The sequence below is a fragment of the Chiloscyllium plagiosum genome, unplaced genomic scaffold (assembly GCF_037043375.1).
Source record: "Chiloscyllium plagiosum isolate Xiang-an unplaced genomic scaffold, Cpla_swu_hap1 HiC_scaffold_5, whole genome shotgun sequence".
NCBI classification, from domain to species: Eukaryota; Metazoa; Chordata; class Chondrichthyes; order Orectolobiformes; family Hemiscylliidae; genus Chiloscyllium; species Chiloscyllium plagiosum.
Genome location: NW_028270143.1, coordinates 2,484,672 through 2,501,688, shown reverse-complemented (window position 1 = coordinate 2,501,688; position 17,017 = coordinate 2,484,672). Strand labels below are relative to the sequence as shown.

The 17,017-nt window shown below is 38.5% G+C and overlaps 1 protein-coding gene across 6 annotated transcripts in view; it reads left to right on the top strand.

The window, feature by feature from the left end:
- The window catches only part of nek10 (NIMA-related kinase 10), a 251,318-nt gene that overhangs the window by 162,265 nt on the left and 72,036 nt on the right, over nt 1-17,017 (top strand). For all 6 annotated transcript variants that reach the window (XM_087986912.1, XM_087986911.1, XM_043689493.2 and 3 more), the window contains exon 22: nt 42-144. In XM_087986912.1, coding sequence (XP_087843038.1) covers nt 42-144 — 103 coding nt within the window. The remainder of the gene's footprint in view (nt 1-41; nt 145-17,017) is intronic.

The window sequence follows — 17,017 nt, the reverse complement described above, 5'->3', positions numbered from 1 at the left end:
TTACGTCCGAGAAATAATTCTGTTCAATTTTTGTTTTTCAGATATGCCTTGCATTGCGTTATTTGCACAAAGAGAAAAGAATTGTCCATAGAGATCTTACACCCAACAATATCATGCTGGGTGAACTAGACAAGGTAACAATAAGTAAGTATGAAACTTCAAAATATTTATGCAAATCAGCCTTTTCAAAATTATTTGTTAGGTACAATCAAGAAAACTGAAATTATTTGACCATTTGACCATTTTATTATGATTCACTGCAACATAGCATGGACATCTTTAAGCCTTGACTGTCCTACAATTCTGCGTATTTTAAACAGAGAAAAATTTTAAGTATGAAATTTTCAATACCTTTGGAGAATTGTCAACAACAGGATTGTTTTCTTCATGGCAAACATGTAGCTGGACAAAAGCAAATATATAGCCAATGAGTTAATTAAACAGCTAAGACGCTTGATTTGCCATGATGGAGAATGAAATATACTTTAGAACACTGCATCAGAGATTTTCATAAATTCTTTTGTTTCTTGAAGTGCCACTGAATTAACCAAAAATGCCACAAAAGCAGATTTTATGGTTTTAAAAAATCTCTATTTTCAGTTACCCTTTTTAGGGAGCAGATAAAATGGGAACAAATGCAGAAAAGAAACAATTCAGTGTATCTTCAGGGTTTAAGACAATTAAACCCAGGTTTAATGGCCAACTTTTTTAACATTCCCATAACAGACAAAAACATCTCCATTTATTTTGTGTTGTATTGCCTGTGAATCTTGCTCTGTGCTGCATGAGTGTAATAATTGCCTAAGTAACAATCATTTTAAAGGCAGTCAATTATAATTTGAAACACTTTCAGACATTTAAGGTATTTCAAATTGATAATAAAACAAAAAAAGTAATTATTTTTATGACACCCATTAGAAATAAACAATTCTAGCATACAATTTTTCCAAGGTATTCTCGTTAAATTTCAATTAGCATAGGGGACTAGTTGAAAAAAATACTGGAACTAATGAACACTAAATATTTCTGTTTGATTTTAAAATAGTACTTTAAAGTAAGTAATTTCAAATATGCAACCCTTTCCTGCAAATGACAATCCAGGAGAGAGAAATTTGTGCTGGCTTTCCCTGGTCATTAGATCTTTAACATTATTATGTTTTAGGTGATAATGTTCTGGGTGAAATCATTTTAAATGTATCTTTAATTTGCATTTGTGGGAGGTAGCTCAAGTTGGGAAAACAAACATATCTCTTTTTAAAGGCCCCCTACATCCAATGTTTGTTTAGAGGAGGTGGGAACAGGAAGTAATTGGAAGTTTTAAAAGACTATTTCAGTTCTTTGGGATTTCATCTTAGTTATTGTAAAAGCTGCTAGTCTCTGTTACTATTGCAACCTCTCAGCCACTCCCCATGGCCCTGCTATCCTAACTAATGCTTCCTCTATGAAAATAAAGCAAACTGCTGACAATTTAAGACAGCTCTAATTCATATATCCTTGATCTGTAAAAATGCTCCTATTCATGAAACACGTTCAAAGATTTTAAATCCCTTCAAATGTTCAATCTGTTATAAAAACAAAATTGTGATCACTAGACTGGTAATCTTTTAATAGGCATTAAACATCAAAATGTGAATTTATAACACTGTGCTTTGATATGTGCAGTTGTAGCATTTTAAATGCAGCTGACCGTTCATATCAATGTAAATTGGAATAACAGAACTTGGTAAATGTCAACAAAGAGCTTTATTGGAAATGCAGCAACAGATCATAGGGGCTGGATTTTCTGAGGAGTGACAGTCTCATGCAAATTGGCCCATTTTTTAATGAAAAAATGGAGCACTGCATTTCTAAAAGGTGGTTTCACTCATGGCTCACTTAGAAATTTGGAGGTGTACTTCCATTCTGATAATTCTTTCGTAGTGCAGAATTTCAGAGGAAGGTAAACCACGCCCCCTTTCATAGCAGTTATATGCTATATTCTGAAATCTGTAAGATCTTCCTTTAGATGTGAAGCTCACAGTCCTTCAGCAAGACACAGCTTGCATCTATTTTCTCTTCTGGATCCACAAAAAACAATATCATCTCCTGGCAAGAGGGCTTGTGTCGCTCCCAGTTTTTCCCCTGATCCATCAACACATTCCATTGCCTGTCTAATTTGTTTTCATATTAAGAAAAACTTTTTCTTTACTTCAACCTTTTTTTTTGTAAAAGGCCTAGATATATCCTTTTCTTAAAGAGTAGGTCACTCCAATCTGGAATATTATCATCCCATCAACCTTTTCTTAATCACTGGGAGAATGATGAATGAGTCATCAGCATGCTATCAAAGGTTTTAAACATGACAATAACCCGCTGATTTAAGGTCAGTTTGGGTGGTCCCAGAAGCAGTTGACACCAGACCTGATTTCAGTTTTGATCCCAGTGTATTTTAAGAAGAAACATAACTTCAGAGGTGAGAATAATTCTTCTTGAATTGCTGACTCGGGCATGGGTTTGACCAGAAACACCTTGCATTGTTTCTCATCTTGCCTGGCATTAAAAAACTATTGTTAAGCTGGAGAGTGTTCAAAAGAGATTTACCAGGTTGTTGCCAGCTATGGAAATTTTGAGTTATAAAGAAAGACTGAATTTTTTCAATGGAGTGTAGGAGGTTGAGAGGTGACCTTATAGAAGTTCATAATATCATGAGGGGTAGAAATAGGATTAATAGTAGTTGTCTTTTCTTTAGGATGAGTATTTCAAAACTACAGGGCACGTTTTGAAGGTGAGAGAGAGATTTAAAAAAGACATGAGGGACAATTTTTTTACACAGAGGGGGTCTGTGTGTGGAATGAACTTCCTGAGGAAGTGATCGATGTGGGCACAGTTACAAGGTTTAAAAGATATTTGGATAAGTACATGAATAGAAAAGGTTTGGAGGGATATGGGCCAGGAGCAGGGAGGTACGACTCGTTTAATTTAGGATTATGTTCAGCATGGACTGGATTGGTACAAAGGGTCTGTTTCTGTGCTGTATGACTGTAAGACTCTATGATGAGAATTGTTGGTCAATCATCTCAAACCCAGAACAACATTAAAGGATGCTCAAATAGCATCATAGATCCAGCTACCTTTAGTTGCTTCATCAATCACATTCCATTCACTGTACACTCAGGGGTTTGTCACAGCATTTAGCTCGACAGTTTTTGACATAATAAAGTGGTTCATACCTGCATTCAGCAGAACCAGAACAATAACTTGCTGTGGGCAAATAAGTAGCAAATTTGTGTCCAACAGTGACAGGTAACGATAAAGATAATAAAATCAGAAAGTTAACAATGATAAAACAACAATAACGTTAGAAAAATTAGAAAAAAACAACAGATTTGACAACCTCTGTGGAGATAGAAACAAAGTTAATGTTTCAGGTGTGTGACCATGCATACACTTTACTTCATTGCTAATAGTGGAGAAAGTTCAGAATATAACAGATTTTAAGGAATTAAAGAGGGTGTCTGGAAATTTTCTGAAAGTAAAGGAGACTACGTCATAGGCAGTAAATAGAGTATGAGTCGAAAAGTGTGGAATAGCACAGCAGGTTGAGCATTTTCCGAGGAGCAGGAGAGTCAATGTTTCGGGCATAAGCCCTTCATCAGCACATCCCACACTTTTCGATTCTGATCTCCAGCATCTGCAGTCCTCACTTTCTCCTAGTAAATAGAGTATACTAAATAAAAGAAATAAATTACTATTTCAACTGGAAGGAATGTTTGGAACCTTAGATGGTGAAAAAGGAGGAGGTAAAATGGCAATTATTGCATGACATCTTCTCTGCTTGCATGGAAAAGTGCCTCAAGAATAGGAATGGATCTTGGAGGAGACTGAGGAGTGGAACAAGGTGTCATGAAGGGGGAAAAGTCCCTTCAGATTCTTGAAGAAGGGGGCAAAGGGAAGATGTACTTCTAATCTAAATCATGCTGAAGGTGATAAAAATGGCAGAGAGTAATTCATTGAACATTCAAGCTGGTGAGGTAGAAATTGAAGACCAGAGCAATCCTGTTGTGTTCTGGAAAGAAGTGAAAAGGTGACAGCGCCAACATGTACCATGGAATAGAATGTGTTGAGGTCTTATCAACTACAGTGTTTAGGAATCTTGTTGCGGAAAAGAATGACACATCAGAATGCTTGCATTGAATATTCTATAGGCTGAACACATACAATTGAGAAAGAGAAACTGGGAGAATGGGGTGTAGTCCTTCTGGAAGTAGGGTGTGAGGAAGTGTAGGGAAAAAAGTGAGGACTGCAGATGCTGGAGATCAGAGCTGAAAATGTGTTGCTGGAAAAGCGGAGCAGGTCAGGCAGCATCCAAGGAGCAGGAGAATCGACGTTTTGGGCCTAAGTCCGAAGAAGGGCTTATGCCTGAAACGTCGATCCTCCTGCTCCTTGGATGCTGCCTGACCTGCTCCGCTTTTCCAGCAACACATTTTCAGCTCTGTGAGGAAGTGTAGCAAAGATGTCTGTGTGCATAAATAGGCTTATAGTGAATGTTGGGAGAAAGAGAGGACTGCAGATGCTGGAGAGTCAGAGCTGAAAATTGTGGTACTGGAAAAGCACAGCAGGTCAGGCAGCATCTGAGGAGTAGGAGAGTCAATGTTTTGGACATAAGCCCTTCATGAGGAATAGTGGATATTGTTTGATAGTGTATTATCAGAAATGAAGCCAAAGCATCAAGGAAAGGAAGAGATGAGGTAGAGATGAACCGTGTGAAGACAAGCAAAGGATGGAAATTGTAAACAAATTTATAATCTGGTTAAGTTCTGGATGTGAACATGAAATGGCACACATAGTGTCATCAATGTATTGGGAAAAAAGGTAAAGCAGTGGACTTGAATAGCACTATGATAATGTCTGTTCCACATTTACCACAAGAACACAGGCACAGCTGCAGAATACATGCAGATACTCATATCAAAACCCCATATATGAAAGAAATGAGTGAAATTGAAGGTGAAATGTGAGAAGAAGTTCAGAAAGATGGAGGAGCATGGTTATAATGGGGACTGGTTTGGGCCTTTAATTATGAATTTTGGGAAAGACATAGAAGAATACACTTTGGGTTGAGAGGATTATGCAATGGTGAGAAGATCTGCAGAGGGATTAAGGTCAGAGACAGTCAGGAAACAATGATCCTCCATTTGGTAATAATATTGTAGTCTGGGAAATTATGTCAAATAGTGGCCATCTCAACAAGAGAGCCAAATTATATTTTTTTACATTTATTGTGATTTCTTTATTATATTCCTCTTCATTAACAAACTGCGGTCACCACTGACCCAGCCATATGACTACTTAACAAGTCAGATGTTGGGCACTCTGCAGGCAATCTGTTTTTTTTCTGCCTTTCTATCACCAAGTCAGGAGTATGATGCAGTATTGGATTGGTGCACCTGCAAGAGGATTTGAGAATAAAGCACTCTGCTCGCTTGATTGGCACTTAACTCACTTACTTAAATCCTTCCACCTCTGATGTAATGTGTCTGTAATGTGTACTGTCTACAGAGATATGCAGTAATTTGCTGGAACTTCTTCAGCAGCATCAAAACTGTGGTCGGGTCCCCTGAAGGCCAAGGTCAACAATTATATGGAAACTCATCAGCAAATTCGACACGAGCCTGATAGACGGATATAGTTATTCCTTTTGTTGATACAAGGTCAATGTCTTGGAACTCTCTTATTAACAGCATTGTCAGAGAACCTTTACCTTATAGCAGCAAAAAAAATCAAATAATAGACTTACCAGTACTTTCTCAAATAAAACCAAGATTTGGAATAGATTATAGTCATGCGAGTAACATCCAACTTGGAAGAATGAGTTGAATAGACAGCAACAATTCTGAGACTTCTTGGTGGCTTATCATTTTATTTATCTTATTCCCACTCTGACCTCTCTTTGTTCTTATACAATTTCGAGGAAGCTCAATGTCAAATCGAGAGATCAATTTGTCTTTCTGTTAGGCATTTAGTAGCCCACCAGCTATAAGTGACATTAACAACTTCAGACTTTAATCATACTTCAGTTTTCTGATAGCGGTGTAAGGTGCATGTGCCAGTACTTCTGGAATTTAGGGAGGGTGTGAGAGATTCTTGGTAAAGGGCCTGTGTGATAGTCTACAACCTCAGTGACTCCATAATTTTTCCTTCAACTCTACTCCCTGGCCAGTGGAACCTGCTCACTTTTGCTAGTTTTGACATGATCTGTTTGTGTTTGTTAATCATCTGTTCTCAGTTTCATGCAGGTCTAGAATTTCCCATTGTTCTCCTTTTGTGTTGTGCTGTTATCATATCTCAAGTCATTGTTTTCAACAAATTATTTGCTTTTTCTTACTTTTCATGCATATCGCTATTTATTTCACACCACTACTTCACTGGCCTTGTAACTCCTTATTAATTGTAATGCTACCTATTCCTGATGAAGGGTTAAACCTTATTTTTGTTTCTAGAAACGTTACCTACCCTGCTAAGTGTTTCCAGGATGTTCAGCTTTCAATTTTACAGCACCAGTGCAATTTGATACTTCACTTTAAGGCTCCCTGTCAGTAGGTGGCATTGCAGCTCCACACAAAATTTGTCAACTTTCTCCTTTTTGAATATTTTCTGTGTCTTTTTTCAATATCATTATATATTTTGAGATGCAGAGCAGTTTACTGTAGCAAAGCTTCACATACTAGTCCAGATTTATATTCCAGATTTGGTTGCACAGAGGTGGGAGAAACATCATCTTCCCCCAACCTGCCTTTTAAAAATGGCTGTTTGCTCTTCCCATTTTCGTCCAAGGAGATGGGAATCGGGATGGGCAACACAAGAAAAGACTGCTTATTTCCGGGGCAGACTGAATTAGAAAACCTGTCTGGTAACTCTGGCAACGTGTTCATAGTTTAAAGGTAAAGATTAAAAATGAAATATTAGTTCTGCTGTCATCTTCTCACTCCCTTCATTCTCCATACTCCATCCATATTACTTAATTCCATATACCCTCTTCCAAGGCCCCACTCGTCATGTCAACCCATATATCTGTACCTGCCCCATGGCCACTCATAAGTCTATGCCTCCATCCATCTTATGCCCTTTATAACCTCAATGCAACTTATACTCCCTATCCACTAACCATTGTCCTCTCTCTATGCCATCTCGCCCAGTATTTACTATGAGCATACTTTGGGAAGCATATTGACAAAAAATCACAATATCAGCCTGTATGTAAAGTTGCTTTTTTAAAAAAAGCACCCTCAATAATCTAAAAAAAAATAGAATTCCCTTGACCAATCTCATTCGTAAACAAATATTTCTATTCTACAAGTGTTTGGAGCTGTCCATTAAAATATTCACATGATAGGCAGCCCATTATGAAAATGATATTTTGGAAAATCAACCTTGCAGCACAAATTCTATAATGGATTATGTCAATAAGACTGCTGAAATATCTAGCATTTGTTTGAAATACCACACATCTTTAGACAGTTCCTTGACAGCTTTGATAGTTCCTTGACAGATTTGGCAGTCCCAATCATCAGACCAGCCATTAGTAAAATATTGGAAAAGATTGTCAACAGTGCTTTCAAGTGGCATATGCATAGGAATAATCTGCTCACTGACACTCAGTTTGGGTGTCAGCAGGGTCACACAGTTCCTGATCTTAAAACATTCTTGTTCTAACGTGGACAAATGAGCTGAATTCCATAGGTGAGGCCTTTGACATCAGGGCAGCATGGAACTAAGGATAACATTGAGAAGTCGATGGGAGTCAGGGAAAAGCATTCCATTGTTTGGAGTACTACTTAGCACAAAGGAAAATGGTTGTGGTTGTTGAAGGTTAGTCATTTCAATTCCAGGCTACCATGTAGTCACTATCACCTCAGGTGAATGTCCTAGGCCCAATCATCTTAGAATGACTCATCAATGATCTGCACTCCATCTTAGTATCAGAAGCACAATGTTCAACATTATTCACAATTCGTCAGGTACTGAAGTAACCCGTGTCTATATGTAGCACAACATGGCAACATCCAAGCTTGGGCTGATAAGTGGCAAGTAAAATTTGAGCCACCAAAGTGCCAGAGAAAGACCATCTCCAACAAGAGAGAATCTAATGATTCCCCTTAACATTCAATGGCATTACCATTACTGAAATCTCCGCTATCAACATCTTATGCTGCATTAAATTTCAAGCAAAGTGCTCATGATATTATCACTGCAACCTGAAAGTCTCAGATACCATCTTAATTCTGATAACACTATTAGCACTATTAGCTAATATCCCACTATTAGCATGCATCTCTGCTATATCAAAATATCTTAATACCAACTCAGACACTGTTGTGCTTGTGGGAATAATGTTTGCATTCAGTAGCCAGATATATAAAACATCTGTTGGATATTTCAATACCAAGATATCCATTCTTAGTTTCTTGTATAATGACAGATAATATAAGCATTGCTGCATCAAGTAAAGTTACTCTTCTGGAGGCACAATGCACATCATAGTTAGCACCAGAGGCCATTTATTTTAAAAAAAACCTCCATGTTATTATTTGAAAAATTAATTGAAGCCTAACCAGAGAGTAGCTTTGGCCAGCAGAGATTTGAACAAAGGGCATTTTCTCACCCTGTAAACAACATTAATTACAGTGAATAAAACGATTGCATAGTTCTGGAGATAGTGTATTAACTACCAATAAAACAAATGTAAATCCTTTTGATTAGAAATTAAGCTTTTTCAAGGTAGAAGGAATTTCTAACATTGACTAAATTAAAGGATCAAATTAGGAAGCTCCATTGCACTTTTAAGCTGAGACTCAGTGCATGACAAAGCATACGCTTGTTCGTGAAAGTGAAACAAAAATGACAATATCTCCAAACAGTACCACGTGCAAAGTCTATTCCTAAAAAAGGGGTATATTTAATTTCCACTGACACAATGTCAATACATTTTTTAAATTAACACTGACTGAAAGGTATAGTCCAACAGTTTTTTTTAATCAGGAAAGCGGAAACTTCGTTTTGGAATAGGCATCTAATAACACCCTTTTTCACATTTGCCATTGGCAAGGCAGGTTTTGCAGAATTAACATATCCAGTCTATCCAGTCTATACAATGCTAAAGATTCAAAATAAGATCTGGAAAATTCTCAAAGATCAGTTCAAAGTAAGAATTAATTTCAGAATTAACAGACTCTAACTCATCATACAAACAGAAAACAGAATGAATGTGACATTTCAAAGAGAAACTTCCAGAAATGTTCATTGAATTAGTGATCACCAGCACATCATTTAAAGCTTTTTGACTGGATCGTCTGGACAAGAAAAAGGGCCATAGCATTGATGCATTGCTTAAAAATGGACCCAATATGAAGCCATAGTAGCTGTCCAACAACAGTTACATGTTTTAGGTGCAGTCAACGCTACTGCTGTGGTCAGAAAAGTGTTTCAAGCCATCAAAAATCTGTAATGGGTGTGGTGGCATGCACCAACCCAAGGCTGCCCAGCAAAGCATGTAGCACAAAGGGACAATGGGTATGCAAGTGCAGGAAATATGTTTCTAAAAGCCAAACCAGACTCCAGTTTAAGACACACATGGACATAATATTGGCAGCAAGGAAAATGTTAAGAAGGTACGCAAAAACAAACACTTCGACAAGGTTCAGAGTCTACCAAATGGAAAGCAAATTCTATAAGATCTCTATTTTTGTGTTAACTGTACACACCAGGTTGATGGTATAAGGCGATCAGAAGTTTTTGCAATATTAATATCACATGTCCTGAAAAAGAAGGATGACATTCAGTCAAAGGTAAAGTTAACACAGAAGCTAGTGTCAACATATTGCAGCTTCTCTCCTGAAAAGCATATACCTCAACAAGTGACACTCCATCGCTACAACTTACAGGAGACATTCACATCAAATAACAAAACAATAATTCTGTTCACTAGCAGAATCACGATGCAGCGCAAATATTCAGGCTCATCTTGGCGTTCTGACATTGTCTTCCTATTAGATATAAATGGTCAAGCTTTGGCAGGACTGTCAACATTCACAATCTTGGAGTAGTCACAGTTCATGCATTCCAAATGACCCATACTGTGGAAGAACAGAACATACTTGCATCAGATGGAGTTGAAGATGTCCTCAGTGTTGATCTGTTACACTGACCAGAACCAGTCTGAACAACTGCAATCAACAGCTGCCAAAGGTGAGCAGCTACAAAAGCTTGCAAAACATCATTATCCTGGATTGGTCATATATATTAAATATTCCTTTATTTTGGCTACACAGAGATGAACTTGGTACTTTGCAACAAGTTATTTTCAAGGGCAAAGAAGTCCTAAAGCTACACCAAGTGTTCATGTCTACATTACAACAAAGACACAAGAGTACTGAAAATACAAGATAGCTGGTGAATCTGTACAGCCAGGAATGAATCAGGATATTCAGAGACTCATGAATGCAAGTGAGATATTCCAAAAATATTAGTCCCAGTGCCAGGGAGGAGCCTCAATTTCTATATCCATATCATGTTCCAGCCAATACAACAGATCTACTCAGTGTATGTGTGAGATTACACCATCGTCATGGATTACTTCTCCAGATTTCCCATCATTCAGTCACTTAATGTAATGTGTGCAATCATCATTGACATGATATGTTCTAATTTCGTTTATTAGGTATCCTGGAATGAATAGTATCTGACAATGTACCACCTTTTGCTGGCAAACCATTTAAAGATGTGGACCAAGTAGAATTTCAATTCAGCACCCCACTATCCACACTCAAGTGGTCTGGCAGAACACATGGTATGCATTGTCAAATCAATGATCATCAAATGTCAGGCAACAAACAAGATTTTAAAATTTCGTTGCTTTATTTACATGCAGCATCAATGGAGAAGGGATTACTTTCCTCAGTGCAACCTAGGCTGGGAAGGCAAATGTGAATGACATTGTTCGGCAACCATGCTGAGGTATAGGTTCTTTTTCAAAGACAAAGGAGAATGAGATAGACAACAATGAGCAGGTAATGAGTGACCAAAACTGTGCACTGGGCAGAGAGTGCAATCGTCAAAACTCGGAAGTGTCACGTTGAAGTTTGATTTGTCAGTTTTGTAAACTATTTTTACCTGCTTACATAATTATTGAATTGACCATACTTATATACAACCATATATATCTGTTTGGGAACAGTTTTATCTTTGGATAAAGAGGAATATGGTGTTATGTCGCACAGTTAATATGTTTATATATAAGTCTTTATATAATAGCCAGCTGCAATAAGCAACTGTTAGATCATTCAATGTCATGTTATCGAGGCCCAGTTTCTTATGGGGGATAATATAAGCATTGCCATATCATGTAAAGATATCCTGCTGGAGGCAAGCCTATGTTACTTGGGGGTTATCATTGATCATAAAGTGACAGGACCAGCCGGATAACTACTGTGGCTACAAAAGCAAGTCCAACCCACAAGCTTCAACCGCTAAGAAGGACATGGACTGCAGATGCACTGGAACACAACTGCCTGCTAGCTCCCTCCAAGCCACACGTCATCCTGACTGAGAACTATTACTGCTCCTTCACTGTCAATGGATTGAAATCCTGGAAATCCCTTCCTAGCAGCACTGTGGATATACCTACACCCAAAGGACTGCAGTGGTTCAAAAAAGCAGCTTGCCATCAGCTTATCAACAACTATTATGAATGGGCAATAAATGCTGACCTAACCCGTGACATCCATATTCCCATGAAGCAAGTTTTTAAAATGTTTATACACATTTTAAAATCATAGCATCATTCTGTTGAGAAGAGGTCCATTGGCTCACTGAGTCTGCACTGGCAAAATCATAAATGTACACTGGTCCCACTTTCCAGCATTTGGCCCATAGCCTTGAATGTAATGACATTTTGAATGCTCAGCCAAGTGCTTTTTCTCGGTTGTGAGATTTCCCACCTCAACTACCCTACTAGGCAGTGCATTTGAGATTCCAGCCACCCTCAATATTTTCCTCAACTCTCCTCTAAACCACCTGCCTTTCATCTTAAAATAATGCCTCCTTGTTTTGACCCTTTAACTAAGAGGGAGCAATTTCTCCCTTAGTGTATTCATGATTTTCATCATCTCAGTCAAGTATCCCCTTGATCTTCTCTGCTCTAAACAACCCTAGTCTATTCAACCTCTCTTCAAAGCTAAAGTGTTCAATCACAGGATCATCCTGTTGAATCTCCTCAGTAACCCCTTCAGTACAGTCACATCCTCCCTATAGTGTGGGGACCAGGACTCTACACAGTACTGGGCCTAACTAACGTTGCGTACAGCTCCAACATAACCTGCCATTATAATATATGCCACAACTGATAAAAACCAAGTGTTGTGTCTCCCTTCTTAGCTACCTACTAACCTGTCATATAGTCATAGATCTGTATTAATACAGCTTGAAAACAGACCCTTAAGTCCAACTAGTTCATGCTGACTATGTTCCCAAACTAAACTAGTCTTATTTGCCTGCACCTAGCCCATATTGCCTATTTGTATACTTATCAAACACATTTTAAATGTTGTAACTTTATCTGCATCCACCACTTCCTCTGGCAGTTCATTTCACACACTTATCACTCTCTGTGTGAAAAGGTTGCCCCTCAAGTCTTTTTAAAATCTAACTTCTCCTATCTTAAGATATGCCTGTAAGTTTTGAACTACCCATCCTAGGAAAAATACCCTCGCTAATCACTTTATCATGATTTTATAAACTTCTATGAAGTCACCCCTCAACCTCCTACACTCCAGTGAAAAAAGTCCTCACCTATTTTTTATAACTCAAACCCTCCATTCCTGGTAATATCCTGTTGAATCTTTTCTGACCCCTCTCCAATTTAATAGTATCCTTCCTATAGCAGGGCAATGAGAACTGCATACAGTACTCCAGAAGAGGCCTTGCTGCCTTCAGAGATCTGTAGATGAAAACTCCCAGATCCCTCTGTTCCTCTGGACTTCCTATTTTCTGCTATTCACTGAGTGCTCTCCTTTCTTTTATTTCTTCCACAAGCCAATTTTTATGTATAGCACGCATACATTTCACAATTCCAAAGGTTGCCTTACGTTTCCCAAAGAGAATGTTACATCTCCCAAAAAGCAACTTATTATCTCCAAAACTGTCCCAGGATCAGATCCATAGAGGCACTTTGCATATTCAAAACTGACCTTGGCTGACCAAAAAATATATATTAAGACCAGACCAGCTCTTCCTTGGTATAATCTCTATGCTCCAAGTTTATATTCCTGGGCTCCAATATCTGATTTTAGTGGAAGCAGCAAATTATTTAAATGGCTGCCTGATTCTGGGAACCATGCATATATGAACTATGAGAAAGTAAGGACTGCAGATGCTGGAGATCACAGTCGAGAATGGTGGTGCTGGAAAAGAGCAGCAGGTTAGGCAGCATCCAAGGAGCAAGAGAGTCGACATTTCAGGCAAAAGCCCTTCATCAGGAACTATGGTCTGTCCCGCAAAAATTATAGTTGTGGATTCAAGGTAGGACTTCACTTTCTGGCATCTTCCAGCATTTTTGCCATGACAGAGAAAATCTAGGCATTGTCTCTCAAATATAATCAATATTTATCCACAGAAAGAATAGTTACCAAACAGGTTTTTAACATAGTCAGTGCTACATCAAAACATCTTGCATATTTTTGTATTTTAGATGCCTCTTTTGGAAAGATGCAGCCAAAACTTTAAAAATTGGTGACTTGTATCTTAAAATTCTATTTTCCCTTTGAAAGAAGGAATATCTAAAAAGTAACTTCTCAGATTCACTTATATTGCAAACTACAGCAATGAAAAGGCAATATTTCAACTTGAGAATCAGCTAAAAATAAGGACATTGAAATTTAGTCTTTTGTAATGACCTACAGTTCTTCAAATCCTATGGAGTACAATCATAAATCACACTTCTGATTGAATGCAGCTACTTGCCTCCATTCCCTAGTGTCAACAAATCTTGAAAGGGTTTTATGTTGATACTGATGGCATAAAGCCAAATTCTCTAAATAATATATTAAAGAAAACTAAAATCTGAGTACTCCAAATGTCGATCAACATTTTTGTCATATTCATTCAGAGGCTTGCATTCATTACCATTCCCTAGTTCTCGTTGAGAATGATTTGGAGATGGATTGGGGTGGACAAAGTTAAAAATCACACAACACCAGGTTAAAGTCCAACAGGTTTATTTGGAAGCACTAGCTTTCAGAGAACTGCTCCTTCATCAGATGATTGGACTATAACCTGGTGTTGCGTGATTTTTAACTTTGTTGTTGGGAAGGTAGTGATGAACCACTTTCTTGAAGACAGCTAAGTGGTTTTCTAGGGCATCTCTTGAATCAGTCTTGAATCACATATAGGCCAGACTATGAAAGGATGGCAAACTTCCTTCCTGAAGAACGTCAGTGAACCAGATGTCCTATTATGACCATCCACAAGTTACATAAATTAAACGTTGAGTCAAAGATTTTTGTCTCGTATTCATCTAAAATGCAAGAAAACCAACTTGGGAGAGAAAACAGCAATTCATACAGTATAAGAAATTGGGCTAACTGGTTTGCATGGAAATGCAGCTGGAAATGTAAACCGTAAATTTTACAACCAGGCAGATCAACACTTAACAAGTAGAGAGTTGCCTTGGAGAAGCAGCAGGAATTGGCTGTCTACAGAACCCTTTCCTCATTGAGAAAAGTGCGATATGTGGACATTTTCTTTTGCCTACAAAGAATAGGGCTGTGCATATAAATATAACATTATGCAAAATGCAAAATTTCCCCAGGCGTGCGCAACATAGTCTGTGAAACCAGTGGATGATGGCAACCTGTAGAAACAACTATATATCTGCCACTGGTTTCACCAGTGATGTTAGCATATGTATAGATGACCCCACTGCGCTCACACATACATAGTCAACCCCCATAAGACTATCGCAATTGCTTATGTGCTGCTAAAAGCCTGATGGTATTACTTCACTTCCCTGACAGTGTCTCCTTGACCACTGCTCCTCTGATTAGTCATTCAGGAACATGATCACTTACATCCACTTCTCTCATTATAACTGCATGCATTTGATACACTCCTGGTCATATATTGCCTTCTGAATCAGAATTATACATTCTTTCCCCTGACACGCCCTGCACTTGTTTTCTACTTATTTGAAACAGCAGCCATTTCAATTTCAGAACTTCATAACTAATCTTCGCTGGTAGCCCAACCATCAATTAATAGAGTTCATCTGGTATTCTTTCTCAGACTCTTCAGAAATGTCCTACTTTACTCTGGGAAAGGACATGGAAGATATAGAATGTAGGGAAATAGATGGTGACATCTTGAAAAATGTCCATATTATAGAGGAGGAAGTGCTGGATGTCTTGAAACACATACAAGTGGACAAATCCCCAGGACCTGATCAGGTGTACCCTAGAACTCTGTGGGAAGCTAGAGAAGTGATTGCTGGGCTTCTTGCTGAGATATTTGTATCATCGATAGTCACAGGTGAGGTGCCGGAAGACTGGAGGTTGGCTAACGTGGTGCCACTATTTAAGATAGATGGTAAGGACAAGCCAGGGAACTATAGACCAGTGAGCCTGATGTCGATGGTGGGCAAGTTGTTGGAGGGAATCCTGAGGGATAGGATGTACATGTATTTGGAAAGGCAAGGACTGATTAGGGAAGCCAGCATGGCTTTGTGCGTGGGAAATCATGTCTCACAAACTTGATTGAGTTTTTTGAAGAAGTAACAAAGAAGATTGATGAGGGCAGAATGGTAGATGTGATCTATATGGATTTCAGTAAGGCGTTCGACAAGGTTCCCCATGGGAGACTGGTGAGCAAGCTTAGATCTCATGGAATACAGGGAGAACTGGCAATTTGGATACAGAACTAGCTCAAAGGTAGAAAACAGAGGGTGGTGGTAGAGGGTTGTCACTGGAGACCTGTGACCAGTGGAATGCCACAAGGATCAGTGCTGGGTCCACTATTTTTGATCATTTATATAAATGATTTGGATGTAAGAATAAGAAATACAGTTAGTAAGTTTACTAATGATACCAAAATTGGAGGTGTACTGGACAGTGAAGAGGGTTACCTCAGACTACAATGGGATCTTGACCAGATGGACCAATGGGCTGAGAAGTGGCAGATGGAGTTTAATTTAGATAAATGTGAGGTGCTGCATTTTGGGAAAGCAAACCTTAGCAGGACTTATGCACTTAATGGTAAGGTCCTAGGGAGTGTTGCTGAACAAAAAGATCTTGGAATGCTGGTTCATAGCTCCTTGAAAGTGGAGTCACAGGTAGATAGGATAGTGAAGAAGGTGTTTGGTATGCTTTCATTTATTGGTCAGAGTATTGAGTACAGGAGTTTGGAGGTTATGTTGCTGCTGTACAGGACATTGGTTAGGCCACTGTTGGAATATTGCATGCAATTCTGGTCTCCTTCTTATCGGAATGATGTTGTGAAACTTGAAATGATTCAGAAAAGATTTACAAGGATGTTGCCAGGGTTGGAGGATTTAGCTACAGGGAGAAGTTGAGTAGGCTGGGGCTGTTTTCCCTGGAGCATCGGAGGCTCCAGCGAAGCGCTTGTGGTATGTCCGGCCTCTCTATTTATAGGTCTTGGTTTCTTAACGTGGGTGATATCATTTCCAGTTCTTTTTTTCAAGGGAAGGTAGATGGAATCTAACTCGGTGTGTTTATTGATGAAGTTCTGTTTAGAATGCCATGCATTCTAAGATTTCACATGGGTGTCTTTGTTTCACCTGTCCTGGGATGTGAATGTTGACCCAGTCAAAGTGGTGTCCTTCTTTGTCTGTATGTATGGAAACTAATGATGGTGGGTCGTGTCTTTTGGTGACTAATTGGTGTTCATGTATCCTGGTGGCAAGTTTCCTGCATGTTTGTCTGATGTAGTGTTTTTTATAGTTCTTGCATGGTATCTTGTAAATTATATTAGT